Here is a 21,459-nt window from a genome sequence, read left to right as displayed (position 1 = left end):
AGATGAATACTTTTGGTTCAGGATTCCCACTACAGTGTGCCATTCTGCCTTCATATCTAGTTTTCCTCTGATCTCCTTAAGAATATCAGTTAACTTTCCGTGCCTGTCGAGCATAGTTAGTATACAGTGGGCTGCTTTTTGAGTCCCACTTCAATCGGGATTCGCCGCTTCCAAATATTGTTTCTTTGTACTTGCACAAATATAGGGATTTCCTCCAAACTTGCCTATGTCTCCCTCTTGGATGAGCAGGCAGTGCATTAATCTGACGTGGTGTATACCACACCTTTCACCTTATGGGCTTGGGAAGGGGTCACAAAGGTGTTAGCCACAAGGCAATGGCCTTGTAGCCATCTTATCAAGTCAAATGTCAAAGTTTTCCTATTTTTGGAGATGATTTTGAATCAGGAAGAACAGGGTGGCATTGTGGGGGCTTTGTGGAGACCAACTGTATCTAAGCAAGGCATCTGCACCTGTATGCCGAAAGAGATACATTGCTGTAATACTATAAGGCTGTACGTAGTAATTAATACTACTACAGTATCAGTCTATAAGATGGCAATACAACAATGCTAATGATTTTTAAAACTTGCCAGTGTTGGCTGTGATCACAAATGTGATTCTTATATTTATTTTTTAACCAACATTATGGCATTAGAGTATTATGCTTTTGTTTCATTTTTTTTTTAAAAAATCTAACAGTGGTAGCTGTTAATTGATTAATTAATATGTAGGAAAGAGTTCCAGAGCCTGTAGCGACAGAGAAGGCTTTCTTTCATGTCCCCATCAAATGTACCTGTGAAGATGCATGGGCCAAGTGAAAGATTTCCTCTATGATCTTAAGAATCAGGCAGGCCCATAAAGGGAGATGTGGTCCTTAAGAGTGCGTTACAGCCAGGATGTAACTAAGGAATGTATCCCTGTGGGCAGATCAGACCTCTTCAGGAATGGGTGCTGCTGATTCACAAATTTTAACTGTCCATATCCATTCCTGGCCACTGTCAAAACCTGGGCATCCAGGTTCAGAGATGACCCTGGAGTACCCCCAAGCAATCACATTGTGAGAGAGCTGATCCTGGATAGCTCGTTGCAATAGCTGGTGTTTTTTTCTTATTAGCATGTTAATCAGATTTGAAAATTTGTTGTTGTGTAAACATGTATTGCACAAATAGGAACACTGGAAGGGAAATATAAACCACTTCTACTGATTTTTATTTACGACAGCAACACTAATCTTCCAAAAGTTATTTTTGTGTTGATTAAATTTTTTATTCATCCATTTTATTCAGCCTGATTTACAAATCAGATTTCCTTCTCTGAAGCAGCATTTTAACAAATTACAAATCCATTTTTTGGGCTTATTATTCATGCCATCATGGACCTGGCTTATAATTCATGCAGTTGATTTAAAAGTCAGTGCTTTAGATCTGGAATGTAATGAATGAACTATAAATAACACAGCAGAATATTTCCAATTTCCTGTTTCTAAGTTTTGCTATCTCACAGTACAGAATACTGCAGACAACAGTAAAATGTGTAAGACTGAAGATGCTACTGTTTCTGTTCTCCAGGAGAGTACTGTTATGTAGTCATGGGGAGAAAATGTAAAGTTACTTGAAATGTTTGGAACAGCTATGATGTGTATTTGGTATATGGCAGTCAGCTTCAGAGGAGCTGAGTGAATGGCTCCTATTAAAACTTAAGAGGAATATGTACACTAAAACTAGCCCAAGACATTGTGATGCTTAACTAAAAATTCATAAACATTATGAATTCCCCTATTTATTTATTTATTTATTTATTTATTTATTTATTTATTTATTTATTTATTTATTTATTTATTTATAGCCCGCCCCTCTAGACCATGTCTACTCGGGGCGGCTTCCAACATTAAAATCAATATAAAATATATATAATCATTAAAAATACAGTTACTATATTAATTAAAACAATTAATTTAAGAAAAAAAATTACCAAGATGGGTAAGATAAGGAAAGAAGAAATAAAAAGACTTAGCTGACTGGAGGGAAGGCCTGCCTAAATAGCCAAGTTTTTAATTGTCTTTTAAAAACACCCAGGAGGATGCCAGCCGAATTTCTGTTGGGAGGGCGTTCCACAGCCGAGGGGCCACCGCCGAGAAGGCCCGGTTTCTAGTTTTTTCCTTCCAAGCCTCTCTCGGCGTCAGGCCCCTCAGCCGTCCCTGCTGGCTATGGCAGGTGATTCGGGTAGATCTGGGTGGGAGAAGACGATCTGCCAAATATTGAGGTCCCAAACCGTTTAGGGCTTTATAAGTGATCATTAGCACTTTGAAGTCGACGCGGAAACGGACGGGCAACCAGTGCAAAGCAGCCAGAGTGGGGGAGATGTGTTGGTGTTTTCTCACCCCACTAAGTAGCCTGGCTGCCGCATTCTGGACCATTTGAAATTTCCGCATCAGCCTCAAATGAATCCAGTTGTTTTCTGTTCCTACGGTTGGAAATCCCACTCACAGACTGACAGTAGAAATGTGACAATAGAAAAATTTGTTACTGCCTTTTGGTGGTTTAGGTATCTAGCTGTGGAGCCAGAGTTTGAGAGTTTGATTCTCCACTGTGCCTCCTGCAACTAGAGCCAGCCTGTGTAGCCTTGGGCAAGCTGCGCAGTCTGAGGGCACCCCGGAAGAAAAGAATGTTAAACCACTTGTGAGTATTTTCTACCTAGAACCCCCCGAAAAGTGTTGCCAAAAGTCAGAATTGACTTGTTGGCCCATGATTGTTAAACTGGCTGGAAAGCTCAATGGTTTAGTTTGTGGGTATGATTCTCCACTGTGTTGTGGGTTTGATTCTCCACTGTGCCTCCTACAAGTACAGCCAGCCTGTGTGGCCTGGGGCAAGCTGCACAGTCCAAGGGCTCTCCAGAAGAAAGGAATTTTACTTGGAAACCCCTGAAAAGGATTGCCATAAATCAGAATTGATTTGATACCACAGGATTATTATTTTATATTTCATGGTACAAAAAAAATCAGCTGCCTGAGGTAAGCGTCTCACTCTCCCTAAGGGTAGGGCTGTCTCTGTATGCTATGAAGGTAGGGAAAGCTCCTATTTTGCCCAACTACATATGCTGTTCTATCACTTTCACATTCAGGATATCTTTGCAAGTGCCTTGGTGACCTTGAACTTGTAAATAATACCTCAGAGGGTTCAGGGAAGCTGCAAGAAGCTCTTTGTTCCTGGTGCAGTACACATGGATTTATTCTTATATACATTAATTCTTGCTGTTCCAGATAAAATCTCAAACAATGCCAAACAAATGCTAAATTGCCCTAGAGATTACGTGTGCTCTTGTTAGTGATGGCATTTGGATGGTCTCTGGTGGGTGACCAGCACACTCAAACTTTGTTCAGTTCAAACGGAAGGGTACCAGAAACCTGCAGAAAAATTCTTCTGCCCACAGGTCCTAAAAATAAGGAAAAAACAACAACAACAAAAAAACCCAAAACAAAACAAAACAAAAAAACCCCCAAACTAATCGGAAAGTGACAATGACAACAGTGTTTAAAAAAGCATAATTTCTCTTCCAAGATCAAATCCTTCTTAACAATAAATATGAGAAGTATCTGTCTTTTTGCAGACTTGGCAAAACATTTTTTTTTCAAAAGTCTAACCATGGGAAGAAAGTTGAAATTTTCTTAAAACCTTTGGGACAGACTGTCATGTATATTCAGTGTAGGGCATTCAGCTTTATAAGACTTCAGTTCCCTTTGAAGCAGAGTACAGTACTCTGAGTGCAGCCCAGTGCATGCCTGTTCATAAAGGACAAGTCATTTCATGTTAAAATGCCTAACCAAGTGTATCCAAAGGTTATTATGGGCTGCTTCCAATTTGTCAGTTTTTAGACTTGGGATTTCTTCATATCCAAGAGTAAAATTAGATTATGGCAGCAAAATATTATGGACTAAAATGAACATATACGAGTTAAAACTAGATCTTGTTTCAAGCTGAATTATTTGATGTCAGAAGAATGAATTTTACCTGCAGAATGGAATCCACACTGGGCTAAAGGAGAAAGCTGTGGCACTGGATAAATTGTTCTTCTGTACAGGGTGCTACAAAATCCATACATATGTATTTATTAGAAGCACTCGATGAACATGAAATGCGTATACGTACAGGTTTTGTCAGGGTCAAGCACCCACTCTTTGAGGAGAAGAGTTAATTAAGCCTGAATATCAAGCATTCATTTCCATATATTTAAAATTTAATATACTCTAGTCAAACTGTTCTGTGTTTGCATAACAGATTGGGGTCCAATTTTCCATCACTGTGAGTGTGTGACTTCCGTCTTCCTAAGAAAGGGTGCCATTTCTGTGAAATTCTAAAACTATTATTTAACTTTCTCCATTATTCATATTTTTTTTTTGCTAACACGTCATTAATAGTCTAAATTAATAATACAAATGCCATTATTACATAGGTAGTTTAATTAACATTTGATGACTGTTGTACACCACCATTTAATCAGAATTAGAACCAGGCATACAAGAATAAAATATGTTTAGAAAGACCTACTTACTACACAGAGGAGGCAAGAAAGGAAGAATTAGTCCTTTGGCCTTTGGAGGTGAAAGGAAACTGCAAAGCAGGGTAAGAAGGAGGGAAATCTAGCAGTTTTACTTTCTTGCTCATTTGATTGTCATTAGTTTAGAGAGAAGATTGTAAACTATTAAAGTTCTTCCCTCTCAAATGTCAACATTTAATTTAGGATTAAAAATACAGCTATAAACCCTTTGGAATTCTAATCTAATGTGCTGTCATTGGACAAATGTGTAAAAATAAAGGGTGTTTGTGGATTTCCAAGGCTACCGGGGTTGGAGGGGTGAGCAAAATGCCCAGAGAGAGATTAACAGAATGGAGGAGCCCACCTCAGATCCCTCATCTTAAACCCAGCATTCACATCTTTTGATTAAAAGTGGGGAAGGGGGGGACCTCAGGAAGAGTAAGGCAAGTATGCTTGTTTCTTGGGAATGAACTTTTGCTTTTCCTGCTGTAAAAGGCATTGATCAAATCATTAAAATCTTGGGGAAACATTACCACTATTTCACATCCAGAGAGCATGAAGGGTGGGGCAGGGAGAACCCATGGAAACAGTATAGAGAAGTGCAGATACCCTGCTCTTTGAAAGTTTGGCCCTCACTCTTCCTGGTGGCTGCCTTAGGAAGCCACTAAGGACGTCTCCTTGGCAGCTGGGGCACATAAAAAACAAAACAAAGAGTCTTGCTATGCAGTAGCTGCTGCCCTGACCACCAGAGGCCCTTATGTCTCTCTGCACCATTCAGTTTATGACCTGGTCTTGCTATTAGCATTTTGCCTTTTGCAGAAATGGGGCCTTCACATGGAACATGAAGCACTAAAGCAGGAAACTGGTCCAGCTCCCTGTCCATCATGGAGCCAGACAAAGATTGTGTAGGAGGGGGTCCAAATGGGCCCAGGGCAAGTCAGCCCTGTAGTTGACACTCGTTATTCGGGCACAGGGGAGAGTGGGAAACTTCCACACATCTCTAGCTGGGAACATGAGCACAAAGAAGTGTAATCTACAAGCAGAGTGCATCTAGCTCAGTAGAGTCTATACTTATTATGACCAAATTTGCAGGTTTTGAGACTGGAAACAATCTGGAATGGAATGTGGCACCTTTTGCATGCAAAGCATGTGACTGGCCATGACATTTCAGCTTTGCTGAGGTGACATACATGATATCTGCCGTGTTAAGCTTCTAGGTATCTGGATATCACATAGGAATTTGTCTCAGAACATTAAAACTGGTTCCTATTTAAATTGAGTATCGAATAATCAGAGGAAAGAACAATTATAGTTGTCTTGCATCTAGACTTAATCATGTCTAGTGTGGTGCATAAGTGATTTCAGTGGTTTTACTATAAGCATCACCAAGCCTGGATCCAGTGCATTGCCTCAAAGGAAATTCAGGATGAATACTTCCCCTGCCATAGACAACAATGTAAGACATCTTCCTATTATAATACCATGCTGGGTAGGGTGTTATGGGAGTAGCAATCTTTAAAAAAACCACTAAACATCTGCTGTCTCTGACTTGCATACCTATTTCACTGTGAACTTCTGTCCTAATGGTCCAAAATAATGCCTAACTTTAGTATGCAGTTGCTACACATTTCCTGTAAGCAACTAACAGTGGAAGCATTATAAATAAAGCTAAGTCATTTATTTATTTGTTTGTTTGTTTGTTTGTTTGTTTGTTTATTTATTTATTTATTTATTTATTTATTTATTTATTTATTTATTTATTTATTTATTTATTTATTTATTCGACTTATATACCGCCCCATAGCGCTACAAGCACTCTCTGGGCGGTTTACAATTTAATTATGCAGGCTACATATGTATGTATGTATGTATGTATGTATGTATGTATGTATGTATGTATGTATGTATGTATGTATGTATTTATTTATTTATTTATTTATTTATTTATTTATTTATTTATTTATTTATTTATTTATTTAATAAATGTACAATTGTGTCAATGACATCATAGCATCTCATTTCCATGCGCTTAGTTTTGAATCTTGGTGGGTCTTATGGAAATTATTTGGGAGTGCAAAAAATGTGGCTAACAGAATATAAACCAGTACTGCCATCTAAAACAGTGCCAAGTGGGAATGGGGCCCAGTCTTCTACCCCAAGAACCTTTCAGTGGCCACAAAGACCCTCAAAATGCCACCTTCTACAAATACAACTGAGACATTAACTTCCTTTGAAAGGGGATTTTTTGGGGGTGTTAAACAATACTAGGGAGTCTATGACCCATTAAAACCCTATTTGAACTGGCACACACCTTTGAACTGGTGGCTCATGCCCATCTCTAATTAACAACAAATAAACAAACTAACAATCTAACTGCTTTTAACAACTCTGCTTCAATATACTGTAACAGATATACTGTAACATTTTCTGCCAAGTACTTTCAACGGACATTAACATATTTTCTGAGGAAATGGTTTTTTCTCAGCATAGAGGTAGGGCTTTCTTAGAATTCTGACACACAGGAGAGAATGATTGATTAATGCTAGATAGGTTGACAGTTACTCCCAGGCTATAGAAATCCCTCCCACTCAAAAAAGCTGGAGGTAGTATGTGCAGTTGTCAACACCAAGAGGTTATGCCCTTCATTAAAGTCCCGCTGTGCTTTTAATGGTGAACCTGGGCTTTGGAGATGGTAGCCAACTGCTTCTCTATTCCAAAATGGTCAAGGAGCCACTTTGTTGGGAAGAACTATAGAACTAAGTTTTTTACCTTCCCTGTTTTTGTTGTTTTCCCCCAATGCTCCTCTCCCAATGACACTGGCCATGGGTGCAATTTTTCTATAGCAGCTGAGAAGGAAAGTGAAGGAAAGGATTTGGAGGAGCATTGCAAGGGAAGAGCGGTTTGCAGGAATAATGGATTAAACACTGCAGTCTTTATCCCTTATGAAATGCCCTCAAACCACATCGCGGTGATGACCTGGGTTTTAAGTGAAGGAAATGTCTGACTGGAGCTGGGGGTGTCCCACCAAAAATGTCATGGTGAGACACCCAACCTCCTTGCCAGGGGTTTCAAGACTTTGGTTTAATACAGACCTGCAATGCTGCCTCAAAACTAAGGTTTAAAACAGAATAGTTTTAACCTCTGGGCTTTCTACATCCTAGCTTTAGTATTCCATTCATCAGATATTACATTTTAAGCCTGGCCACTAGGTGAACACAAATGCTTTTGTTCTACATGAGATGATATTGCCTGAGAATAACTAAAAATATCTGTTTTTCTAGGACACCACCTACAGCCAGCAGCTGATTATACCTAGTACAGGGTTACCTTTGAAAACAAAAGTGTTTGCAGCAGTGAGAGCGACAAACCTTGATGGAAGGTACTGTGAATGATAGCCTTCATTTTCCTTAATGTATCTGTAGTTTTAAACAGAATTCTGCACAAATGCAAAATTGTGGCTATAATGGTTCTAGACATATGAAATGGTCTTACGTGGAGTTAGGGCCTTAGTCTGTTTCGCCCTGTGTTGTCTGCTTTGCCTGCAACAGCATTCCAAGTTCTTAGATTTCCCCCCTGTTGTTTTCTTATCTTGTAACCTGCCCTGTGGGTCTTTCCCCTCAGCACAAAATATGGAGATGATTTGGCTAGAGGATATTGGGAAGATAAATGGCAAAACCTCTTGGCCCTATTCATTTTTTCTTCTTCTTTGTTTTTTTCTTTGAAATGAAAGAACCTTTCTTTTTCTATGGGAGAACACCACATCTTCTTTACCCGTTTTCATTGAAGGCTCACATCCATGCCTCAGGGTGGAGCAAGTGGGAGGTAGTGCCACTTACCCTCGGTGCAAAGGTGGATATGTATGACTCTGCCTATAGCTGGAGATGCCAGGATTCAACAAGGCATCTTCTGCATGGGAATCTTTGTAGTTTATAGATGAATTTGGGAGTGTCTCTTGCCTGATAGCACAACTGTCATTCTTAGATTCAGAAGTTGGGCTTCGACTTTCAAGTCCCAGCTTTGTTGATGAGCATGGACATGTCTTTTCTCTGTGCACTCTCACCTATAATCTGCAGTGATGACCTTGATTTCCGGGGTGTCTTGAAAAGCCTTTATGTCGTTTTTTAAAAAAAATACAAATAACATATGGTCATTATAGATCATTCAGACTCAGCAAAACATAGATTGGGTATGACTGTAAGAAATGATATTCCAATATGCAGTATTATTCCTTACAGTTGCAACCAATTTAGATTCAGTTGATTGTTTGCATAATTGATTGATTAGCAGTCTTCCAGGGATATTTCAGAAATTGGAAACTCTAGTAAGATAGTAGAAGATTTCTATGTAATAAGGAAATCATGTTGTTTCCTGCTTTGAGCCAAGGATGGCATTCCTCCAGAACAGAGCACAGCGTAGTTCTAAATATCTGAGAATATCTGGAATAGTATAAAATCTGTCTTGAGCCATGGTGATTAAACCTCACTGAAACAGTTCATTGGTTGGAGGAAGTTAAGGGATGAAGCTCTTTGGTGAATATATTCTTTTCTCTCCTGATGAATCACAATATGTTTCCTTAAGCAGTTAGCCTAGGACAAGCAATCTGAGCAGCATTGCTTGGTACCATAAAGATGGGGGATTCACCTTCACCTATGAAGATGAATCCTGCCAGCTCAGGTTGTTGGCCCAATTACTTCCCACCCCCAGAACTCACTGATCCATTTGCCCCACATGCCCAGAGTCATCATCAGTGGGATGACAAATCTCTCCTCTTTGCCTGAGATTGACTGGGCAAGAAGGGAGGCAGGGAGACTTATCCTCCTGCCCCCCTCAGCTGGAGTGGTCAGAAAAGCAAGAAGTCAGAGAAGTAGCAGCCGGTCTTTCCAGAAATGGGCATGGCAGCTCCCCATGCTGATTGTGGCCTGTAAGCAGATGGGTCAGTTCTGGGAGGTGAGCCTGAGGGATCTGGGCCACCTGGGTCCTGGACATTCGTATTCATTTGTGAATAAGAATACAGTATTCCATCTCTAGTTGTTGGTTATTATTAATACTGGGCCAGTACTTTTTAGACACTAGATTTTGGTTCACCTATGAGCCATGATGCAGTTTTGGATAGTGCAGATGAAGCAGTGTATGGAAGAATTGGTAACGTACAAAGTGCTTCATGGCTTGGGGACCACATTACTTGTTGGCGTTTCTGACTCCAATGCCATCTATCTGGCCCACCAGATCCTCCCAGACCTGGCTCCTCTGGACGGCCACCCTGAGGGAGGCCTGAAAGTCTTCCCCTAGAGGCAGGGCATTCTCTGTGGTGGCCCCAACTTTATGGAATCAACTTCAAAAGGAGCTGTGCCTGGCTCTCTCCCTTTTATCATTCAGATGGAAACTTAAGATGTTTCTTTTTAGGGATGCCTTTTATACTGAGGATTGGTTGATATTATGTTCATCTCTGGTCCTGTTGCTTTTGTAAATTGCTTTGGTGCCTTTGGGATGTTTATATTGTGAGTGTTGTTAATTGCTTGTTTTCTGTATTTGGTTTTTATACGTTGTTAAACCACCTAGAACAGTGCTTTTGCACTAATATAAATCAAATCAAATCAAATCTCAACCAAGGGGTACAATTTGCTGATGGCTCTCTTTGAATTACAGAATCCCAACTTGGGTTCACACTGTTTGGTTTGATATTACAGTATTAGTAAGTGATGACAAAATGCAGGAGGCTGCTATTGCGCTATTGAAATCATGTTCTTCTACTAGGATCCTCCTAAGCTTCTCTTGGTCACTATACAAATGGAATGCTGGACTAGAATGGCCTTTGATCGGATGCCGCATGGCTCCAACTATGTTCTTAGAAACCCAAGCTTCTAAAAGAACAACGCGGGAATTCTGATTATATGTTCTCACAAAATTTTAAATAGCCAAAGAAAACATAGCAAACATGACAAGTATCACACGTCATGACTGTCACTTCCCTACTATTTACTTAGTAAGACTAGAGTTCCTTATCTTTTCTGTTGCATCTGTTGATCAACATCAGTAACATAGGAAAGAAAAACTGAATTGTTTTAGTGAAAGCACTTATCTCTTGGATCATAATAGAAGGCAATGGCATATATTATAGCTATCAGCATACAGTACATATCTGAATGCAATGAACTTCAAGTACTCTTTTAACAATTAATTAACTTTCATTGTACAGATGGAATGTTTTGATGGACTACTGCTATACAACTCCTTCTGGAAATCCAAATGATGATCTGCGATATGATCTCTTCTTTAGGTAGGCATATTTTAAAAATTATGATGTTGTCAATCATATTGTTGAGATAGGATAGAAAAAGTGGATTAGTTCCAAACCATGCACAAATGTTCTAATTTAAATAAAGCATTACTTATGTGCCATCTCTTTTTACAGTTGTGAAAACAGATAGTAGTCCTTGTAATCCTTGCAGAAGAATTAACTTTTCATTTATCAGTGATGAAATGTGCATGTAGATAGTGGTCACTATAAGTGATCATTAGATGAGTCTAGTCTATTGCCTGAATGAATGTACACGAAGGAAATAGTTTTAAAGCAAATAACAATCTAATTTAGTGTAGTAAATTGCAGTTACAGTAGGCCCATTTGAATCAATGGAATTTATGGAGGAGTTGACTCAGTAAATCCCCACTGATTCAATGGGCCTACTTTGATGCAACTTACTGTGCTATGCAACTGGATTTTGTTCAATGAATAATAAATAAATAATCATTACCTTGAAAAGGGGACTAGACAAATTCTTAGAGAATGAGTATATCAGTGGTTTGTAGTTGCAATGGCTAAATCCATGGTTTTCAACCTAAGGTCCCAAGATATTAGATTTCTACTTTCAGAAGCCAGCATCAACAAAAGTGCTCAGGGTTACTGAAATGTGTGGTTCACCAATAGCCAGAAATTCAAGATTGGCTCATACATGAGCTATGTATTACCTCAATTAATGGGGGCAGTACACATCTGAACACCAGACATGTAAACAACATGAATGGAGATGTCCTGATTGTAGAATTACCATAAGCATCTGATTGGCCACTGTGGGAAAATAATACTAGTTTAGCCTTTAATCTGAACTATCCTTAGGTTCTTCAAAAGTGAGAGTCCAGACTGATGGCCACACTATATATGTGGAAGTGCAAGGTACTCACTCTCACTTTGGGGTATCTTTGCATCAGTTATCAAATCTGCCATCAAAATAACCTGTCAAGTAATCTCTCATTTATATCAAGTAAAGCTGTGTTGTACAAGGGTGATTTGTAATCTTCCCTTGTACAACACTCATTGTCATCAGTGGCACTATCTCATATTGATTATGCTTTTTAGTGGTTTTAAAAGAGCCCCTCACCCTGCCAGTGATTCACATGGTAAGGAATGATATTTTAATCACCAATTTCTGTAGATCTAAAACACACAGCCTTTATGTCTGGTGGTGTGATAAGTCAGCACAGAATTTGAAGGAGTTCTCAGGTTATCTCCCATTAAATCCAGGTCTGCTTAGCTCTGCAACATGGCTTCAGACTATGCCATGAGTGGGAAAGATTTCAAACCTTCTCCTGCATTTTGTAGCATTTATGATGTTGTACTGTTTTTCTCTGTGGCTCTGTTCACTTGGAACCAGAAAGAAATTATCCATGTTTCAATCTTTTCCTTCAGTTGTGACAAGGACCCTCAGACAACTATAATTGAAAATGGCAAGAGTCAAATGGGCCGGTTTTCCTTCGAGGTGTTCCGCTTCGTAAAGCACAAGAACCAGAAAATGTCCACAGTTTTTCTTCACTGTGTGACAAAACTGTGCAGAGCTGATGACTGTCCCTTTCTTGCTCCTGTAGGTTTCAGATTGTGTTTGTGGTGTTAACTTCGGAGGGGTTTCACTTTGGTTACACTGTGGGGGATGAGAGATGAAAAGTGAAGCATTCACTGTTACCACTAACTCAAAATGTAATTCATGGTAATTCTCACACGTATGTCTTTAAGATGATAGAATGAAGTACTGTATCATTATCAGCTCTCGTATATTTGAAAGAAACTTATCATGGCCTGGTGATTTTCCCATTACTAATACACTTATAGAAAGAAAAGATATGTCATTTACAGATTACTGCTTTCAGATAAGCCCTGTTCAGTTACTCTGTGTTTAGCAGAGGGAATGTGAACAAGAAAGCTAAATTCATCTTTCCCTCATCTTTCACCTCACTGTCCACATGTGAAGAGGATCTGCCTGGAAAATTACAGTTTGGAGCTGAACAGACAACTGTCATTGATAGGACTCCATACTATCTATAGTGTGGATGTCTTGCATGCATAGAATTACAAATGCCTAGATTACCGGAAAATAATCTGGGATGCAATAATGGTGTTTAGAATAAAGTCAACTGATTTGGTGGGTGAATACATACAGAACCATAACAAAGGAAATATTGTAGAATCAAATATAATAGGTTCTTTCCAGAGATCAATGGTGTTGCAAAAGGGCCTTATAAAAGCAGAAATGACTGTGGGGATGAGAGGTGATTTATACTGATTCTCCCTTCTGATTGTATGTGTCTATAAAAATTTGCTCTGGAAGGTTGGAAGAACTCCCAGAACAGCATCAGAAAGGACCTCAGGGCTTCAGGAACACCAGGATATTGCCCCAAAGTACAAATTTATGGAGCGTCAATGTGTTGTAGCAGTTAGAGAGTCAGATTATGACCCAGGAGACCTGGGTTCAAAATCCTGCTTGGCCATAGGAACTCACCACGTTGGGGGGTGGGGTGGAAATCATTACTCAAACAATTTATGTAGCTCAGTATCTCTAGTAAGGTAATTGTAAGTTGGAAACAACACAGGAGTATGTAAAAAAAACACCCAACTCTAGTTTGTGGAAATCTTTGCTGCACTAAAGCAAATTGGGTCCAAGTTAATATACTGGATATGAAATACTGAACAAAAGACCATTCTGAGTGCAAAAAGAAGCAAACAGACATCGATGATATTGTACTCAGTGAGTACTTGAGTGGTTTTAATGTAAGATATATTCCCATGTACAAGAAGTGAAACAAAATACCCTTCTTGGAGAAAACAAGTTGGTCCACTTTGTAATCATGATTGTTTTGACTGACCCCTCCAGATCTGCAACAACAGAAAAAGAAGAGATGTGGCAAAAGGAACCACCTGGAGTCCTCAGAGCACTTCTGGAACTGCTGTCATCTCTGCTGGACCCATCATTACTAGGACAGGTAGGAATGACTCTATTGTTGAACGAGCTCAGAAACACAACTAAGCATTCTCCTGTCTAGGAATTACTTTTATTTGGCTCCAGAGCTCTCTTGGGCTTTTGAACCTTATGTGAATACCACTGTTTGAGGGCAATGGTGGAACAGTATTTGCACTTTCTGTGCCCTTCTGAGGTTTCTCATAGGCCTGGCTGCTCTCTTATATATCAGAGCAGGCCTGGCTGAAGCACGGAGCCTGGTAGGCACGCATCAACTCCTTCAGTCTCTTGCTCAGGACATTGGCTGTTCAGGGTTTGGAAAATGTATGGGGAACTTCTTGCATTGACCAGCTAAAAGATGTATCTTTTCTAAGCTCCTTATTTCAGAAGTCTTCCCATCTAACACATGAAGAGTAGCAGGGCCAGGATATTAAAAATGCCAAAAGAAGGTAAAGAGCAGCAAGCACACATGAGGAGAAATGCTTAAACAGGCTTTTTCAGGGACCTAGACATTTGTTTTATTGCCACTTCTAGAGTGTCAGGATTTATTCCTCATATGGAAACAACCGGTGCATTTTGAAATTTACTGTTGATTATAAAAGTTCAATTTCTGAAGTTCAGCATATGGTAATTCATTTCTTCACTTTCTTATTCGTTCTTTGTCTGTCATGGTTTAAGCTGTCACATCACATTACTGTCACAGTACATTTAAACTGCCCGTGTCACATTATAAAGTTGATGCAATTAATATCTTACCAGAGAAACAAAACTAAAACAAATAATAAAAAATATATGAAGCTGCAGATTAGAACTGGATATTCCTTGATGGGAAAATAGGAAAAGTTTTCCAAATAGGAAAAGTTGAAGCAATGGATATTTTCATCTCCAGACATCAGTTATGGTTTTTTATGTGAAGATGGAAAGTGCCACAAAATCATAGTCCACAAAAGGTTCAATCATCTTCCTTGGGGTGAGCAACTGAAATCTGCTGCCATGTTTTAAAGTGAGGAAGGAATAGCAAGTTGAGATGAAGATTAAGAGGGAATTCAAAGACATGGACATGTCAAAATGGGATAATGTGGAACCAGTGGAGAGGGGGTGCAATTTCAGCTGGTCTAGGGGCCATTTGAAGTCAGACCAGCATACAGTACATGTGCTTGCTATGAATTTTGATAACAATCGTGATAAAAACTCTGTTGAATATGGAGCTTTTGCTTGCTGTAACGCAAGATTGAGGTTTTACGTGTGGTAGTGGTTAACCATTGCATTTCATTATAAACCATTTAAAGCAAGCAAAATGTTTTGCTCTAAATGGCACTGAGGAGCAGGTGTAAAATTTGCTTGCCACCAACGTTTGGACTTTGGAGAGCCCCAAAACAGTGTTGCATGATTCCCACATCTGCAATACTTATTTCTGTATTATGCTTATCGTTATTGCTGTTATTATTATTATTATTTTAAAATTATTAGTAAAATAATTACTAATTAGTTTCAAGAATCAATCCATTAAAAAGAACATCAAATAACTCACCACTGGATGATTAAGAGGCCTTGAAATATGCAGCATAATCCAATGGAGGTTTATTTAGATATAAATCCCACTGAATTAAAAAAGGCTTACTCCCACATGAGTGTGCATGAAATCACAGCTTTATTTTCCATTAGTAACATTGCATGCTTGCGTTTGATAAGTAGATTTCTAGTGAGGAAAAGATAATCTGAAAACACCTGTAGCTATTCGTCTTGGAATTTACAAAGGCAGAAAGAGATTGTAAAAATAATATCCTCAGATCACAATATTTTTGGATTTTCTTTTTAAACAGATGAGACCCCAACCAACAATTCACAACTTGGTAAGTTGTTCCCGTAACTACTGTACAAAGAACTGCTTTAGAAAACCCAGTATCTGAATTTTACACTCATGATTAGTGGAACTATTTGAATTTAGTCTGATTGATGTATTGCAGTATTTTCTGTTAATTGGCAGTGGGAAGATAATTACAAAATGGTGAACATCCAAGTAAATCCCTATGACCCTTTGTTTAAAAGCTTAACGGATTCTATTCTTCAAAATGGATTGGACATTTAAAAGCCAGTTGCAGTTTTTCTTATACTGTTGAGACCTGACATAGGTTGGGTTCATCTGTATTTGCCTTCGTGGCTGCCTTCAACAGGACACAGACAGCTTTTACGCCACTAATGTCAGCTGGAAAGAAACACAATTTGAGGCTATACGAATTTCTCATACTGGAATCAACAGAACAGGCAGAGTAAGACCTATCTTGAGGGGCAGGAGAGACTGATGTAACATACAAAGCCTTGTTGAATTACAGCAGTTAGGATAACAGGTGGAGAGACAGTTTTTTGTGGCTTTTCTTGGAGGAGGTAGTTTTGTTTTAAAAACACTTTTGTCCCATTTAACTTTACATGAGTAACACTAGTTCCACAGCTTGTGTGGTTTTGTGGTGGTTTGTTTTTTTTGACATGTATCCGGATAGCTCAGTCATTTAGAACTGCAGAGCCAGAGGTTGGCAGTCTGATTCTCCACCATGCCACCTATGAATAGAATTGGTTTGTATGACCTTGGGCAAGCTGTACAGTCCAAGGATGCCCTCAGAAGGGAATGGTAAACCACTCCCGAATATTCTCTACCTGGAAAACCCTGTATAGGGTTGCCATAAATCAGAGTTGACTTGATGGCACAAGATGATGATGATGATTATCTGGAGAAGAAAGGGGGTTGGGATCTGGCAGATGCACAACCTTCTCCAGCATTGGTCTGACACACCCCATTGTGCCTCCCAATGCCTTATGAAATATCAGGCACAGACAGCAAAACTTTAAATAGCTATAGGGCAGAGGCGATTCTCCCTTTCAGTCTATATAGACCTCTCTCCCAAGCTTGAGATGGGGAGTGGGGTCCAAAACATCCTAAGACATTTCCCATCTCTTCCAGGAAGCACAGGGTTGTTTCCTTAAGTATGAATACCCAGGGACTTAAAATACCTTGTGTCAAAACATTCCTAGACCTGTAGATTAATTTTGTAACCTTCGTTTCTCTCTATCTCTCCTCTGTAGGTAGTCCAAATGGATCCACTTTCCAACTCAATTCAGTCACCAATGCATTGATTTCAGGCGTAGTAATTCTAGGAATTACAAGCACCATTTTCCTCATTTTCTCTGTCCTCCTCCTCCACAGAAAGTGGCCCAGCAGTCGTCCAGTTTTGAGTGGTGTCCAAAACCCAGTTTTTAACTAGGAGGAAGAAATGACGGGGACTTTCTTTGCGGGATTGCCATGAATTGTGTTTTTCTTGGAAGTGTCACCAAGATTGTATTCTGCTACTGTTTCAAATTGCAGCTACTCTTACTTGTAATCTTATAGCTGTTATCGTTTAGGTAATAGGCAGTAAATATAATGGTTGTTCGTTTCCACTTTACGTATGTGTGCATGTGAGTGATCCAGACAATTGATATGCTGCCAATTAACGGAATTGCTTTCAAACCTCCCAGGTGGCTAACATGACTTCTGTAAAACCAACCAACAAACAAAAAGCTTAAAGAAAAGGTCTCCTCCAAAATTATTTGTTTGAAATACTCAAATAGTTCATTCATTCTTTTGAAAGGGACAATCATTGTGTTTATCTCCATGTTTATATATTACAATACATTTAATGCCAAAACATTCTGTACACATTCCAGTACTTGAACAGTGTAGTTTTCATTTACTGCTGAGCTATAGAGAAGAACTGCAGACAGTTAAAAATAATGAGCAGCTATCATTTTTTAATTGCTTTGGAGATGTGATTAAGTACTGTGGTGTGATGACTCTTGTTCTGGGTTAGGGTGAGTTCCCATTGTGCAAAGGAAAAGCAACAATGGTGCCTTGGCTGACCTTTTATTTCATCAGAATTTGCCTAAACCAGAATATTTTATATTGCAAATGCAGGGCTGCACTGAAATTCTTCATTGTCAAGGAGATCATTTTTGGCAGTGCTGAAAAGGACCCACTCTATTGAGATGCATTGCTACCCTTTTATTTATATTGCCCTCTATGACTTTTTCTTTGAATTCAGTTTCTTTATCCTTCGTTATGCCACCCCACAGTCAAATCCAGCAGCTGCTCACAGTTGGATCCAGATATCTGACAGTAGAAGGGAATGCAGAGGAACCAATGTCCCTGTACCCTTCCCTTTCTGGCTTCCTCCATAGTTCTGCAGATGTTTGTTTGAGGATAAGATGCTTCTGAGTAGATTGGACAGCAGTGCACTGCTGACCAGTGCTTCACAGGGAGCTTGAAAGAGGTGAATTGCAGTAAATTCTGGGGAAGCTGTCTTCTACTCCACTTATGGGAGATACCTGCTTTTCAGGCATCACCCTATTTTCCCTCAGTCTCCTTTCCACAACTTAGTGCACTCAACCTACTCTCTTGACACGGGTGATTTTTATAGGGCTCTAGGGCTTGGCAAGGAGAAAAGTTGATGGGAAAAGGCATTTTGTTTCTTCCACAAAAGAATGACTTAGATCACTGGTTCTTAACCTTGGGTTACTCAGGAGTTTTGGACTGCAACTCCCAGAAGCCTTCACCACCAACTGTGCTGGCTGGGGTTTCTGGGAGTTGCAGTTCAAAAACATCCGAGTAACAAAGGTTAAGAACCACTGACTTAGATCATGCATGTGACTAACACACTGACTATACCATCAAATACCTCGAGATTTGCTTCACTTATAAAACGGGTGAATTCAAAGTATTTTTTGTTGCTCAAAAGATGTGAATGCCAATTCAAATCCATCCTGTGCTCTGTCCACAAAGCAGCTTCCCCCCCTCTTCTGCTTGGGGGCTTCTGCTTTTTTTTTTAATTGCTGGAAGGATTCAAAAGGGCTTTTCTCTATGCAGATATATGTAAAGACAGGTAGCATGTTTGTAGAGGAGGAGAGAGAGGAAGGAGAAGTGGCAGCAATGAGGAACGGGAGAGCGAGAGAGGAGATAATGAAAGAGAGCAGGGAGTGTAGTGTGGGGGGGGAGAGAAAAGAAGCCACTACAGAACTTGGCCACCTTTATTGAGTGGGGAGGGACTGAGGGAAGACATCTGACCCATCTCTTGCTCGTCTGTGCACTATGTGTGGATAGAGTGCATGCATGTGTTTCTGTCTGAGAGAGTGCATGTGAAAGGCAGCGGAACAGCGTTCATTAAGTGCAGGAATGAAATGGCAGGATAAAGAAGGAGGAGAGAAAGAGGTGTGAAATGCAAAGAAATTCAAACAAAATAAAATCAAACTAAAATAACCAGAGGATGATCTTCCAGAGGAGAGAACACAGGGGGTGTTCACTGGATCTCCTACGCACATATCAAGGGAACAGAAAAAGAAGCAAGCAAGATGAAATGAAAGACTATGGAATGTGTGCATTTGTAAACCAAGCTGCTTTACAACAAACCATAAAATGAAAGTCAGAGGCATGACTAGAGGAAAGAAGTAAAGAAAGTGTATGTGGGATGGACTGCCAATTTCAGTGTGTCCAGTGCAAACACTGAACTCTATATATTCTGCAGCCCCTGTGCGAGCACTGATTGCTATTTTAAACACAATACAAGCTTCAAAGCAAATTGAAGCAAAACCAAGTCCTTCTGATTTGACATTCTAGTGTAATCACACTCTAAGATAGGACGCACAGCCCAACTCTGAATTGGACTTGTTTACTCCTAATGGCACTAAAAGCAATCAAAGTTTACTTTTATTATGTTTACTGCATGACTTCTCAATGTCTTCTAATATACCTTATCCATGAAGTAGAAAACAGCACTAAATAAGAAATTATGCTAAACCAACAGCAGTGATCATGACAGGAAGAAGAAACAACTATATTGCGTTGAAAATATTTACAGTGAAAGTATTCTTCATGAACATTCATCTCCCTGGAGAGCATATTTTTCAACTGAAAATCAAAATGGCTGACCATTAAATATATTGTAGGTGTGAATTCAACTAGTTCCAGCCAATTGCAAAATGTCACAATTCTATTAGGTAATTCAGTCCAAGTACACTTATTGATTCAGAAATCCAATTTATCATTATGATGAAATGCAAATCAAAGGGGGTGGTGGTATGTATGTATGTATGCATGTGTGTGCAGGCAAAGCAGAACACCAAGGGAGAAGACATAGGTTTGACTTTGTTAGTCAGTAGTTCCCTATCTTGGGTCCCCAGCTGCTCTTTGACTGAAATTCACAAAAGCCTTCACCACTACCTATGCTGGCCAGGATTTCTGGGAGTTCTAGTCAAATAGCATAAGGGGACCCAAGGTTGGAAAGTCAGTAGCAAGACCAGCTGCAGATTGAGAGCCCATGGTAAAATGTGACATCTGGGCTATTTCTTGTATTGGTGCCTTTCTTCATCAGCAAGCCATCAACAGAGCATGAATATAGATAGATTGTTAAATTTCCCACAAAGCTCTGGAGCACCCAATCCAGCATTGCGCTGATATATAGTGGGAAATCTATGCAGTGTTGCTTAGCAGCTTATAGCGACATGGCACGGGGGGCACAGGGTGCATGTCAAGGCTAGTGAGTCTTAGTAGTGTACTGGTTTGGAGTTCTTATCCTGATGGCTGTAATTGCAGTTTGCAAAACACATGTAGTCCTTGGACACTGAAGGAATGAATTGCTGGTTGTTTTAAACTGTCTGCAGTGGATTGTGCTTTATGCCTATTGTTCAGAATAGTTTTTCATTTCTTTTCTAGAAAGTCACACAATGTTTCCCCTGGGACCTGGAGAGTAATCTTTAAAAAGTTGTTTGTTGCTGTCACAGTCCCAAGGCACCACAGGTAGTGACTGTTACTATTTTAGAAGATCACAAACGTTTAAGAAGTAACTCTTTACTTTCTTGTTAGTCCAAAGAAAATAGAGTTACTTTTTAACTACTATTTCAATAAATCAGAATGATGCAAACCATTTTGTACATGTGGTACAAGACATACCTAATTAGTGAAACCACTAACACTTTGGGCAATTAAAACCATTACAGCTATATCACAAAAGGAGTGGCATTATCCCTCATAATGTTAGATTAGCAGTGTAGCTTCAATATACCTTATCTTAGTTACTGCAAAAATGAGATTCTTACAGGTAACTTATTATTTGTAACTAGTTATTCCAAGCTCTGATTATGTTTTATTACTGTAGGCTGAAAACTGCTTGAGGAAAGAAGCGCAATGAGAACAGCAGGCTATGGGCTCACAAATATACATTGCCTCACACTTCTAATATTGGATAAATGTTACAATTCAATGATAAAAGTGATGTCATTTTTTAAAACTAGGTAGTATTAGGAATGGTAGGATGTTTTGTACTGACAATAAATGAGTCCACGTAGTCCAGAAATATAATAGGATGTAGGTTTGGTGCTGGTTTTATCTCCCACATGTTGATAACTTGGACCTACATCAAAGATTACATTCAACAAACAGAACTGTTGCATGTTGTACATACTGCTGCAAATGGTATCTTCTTGGTATCATTCAGCTTCTTGTGTTAATTTTTGTCTGTATTGTTACGTGCTGACTCACACCAATGGTTAATTATCAGGGCTATTTGAATTTTATTACTAAATATACATTAAAAACCTTACAGTTGTGATATCATTTCACTCTGGATCACCAAATGGTCTGTAAAAGCCTGTTCATAAACACTCAGCCTGCTCTAATGTC

At 39.3% G+C, this 21,459-nt stretch overlaps 1 protein-coding gene across 1 annotated transcript in view; it reads left to right on the top strand.

Annotated features, from left to right (window-relative positions):
- The window catches only part of ZPLD1 (zona pellucida like domain containing 1), a 47,513-nt gene extending 26,297 nt beyond the window's left edge, over positions 1 to 21,216 (top strand). The window contains exons 5-10 of the mRNA XM_020785035.3: positions 7,815 to 7,912; positions 10,730 to 10,810; positions 12,218 to 12,389; positions 13,674 to 13,782; positions 15,581 to 15,610; positions 16,836 to 21,216. Of these exons, the coding sequence (XP_020640694.1) occupies positions 7,815 to 7,912; positions 10,730 to 10,810; positions 12,218 to 12,389; positions 13,674 to 13,782; positions 15,581 to 15,610; positions 16,836 to 17,014 (669 nt within the window). The 3' untranslated portion in view covers positions 17,015 to 21,216. The remainder of the gene's footprint in view (positions 1 to 7,814; positions 7,913 to 10,729; positions 10,811 to 12,217; positions 12,390 to 13,673; positions 13,783 to 15,580; positions 15,611 to 16,835) is intronic.
- The last annotated feature ends 243 nt before the right edge of the window (positions 21,217 to 21,459 follow it).

The sequence above is a fragment of the Pogona vitticeps genome, chromosome 3 (genome assembly GCF_051106095.1).
Source record: "Pogona vitticeps strain Pit_001003342236 chromosome 3, PviZW2.1, whole genome shotgun sequence".
Lineage (NCBI taxonomy): Eukaryota > Metazoa > Chordata > Lepidosauria > Squamata > Agamidae > Pogona > Pogona vitticeps.
This window is presented reverse-complemented; position numbering and strand designations above follow the sequence as displayed.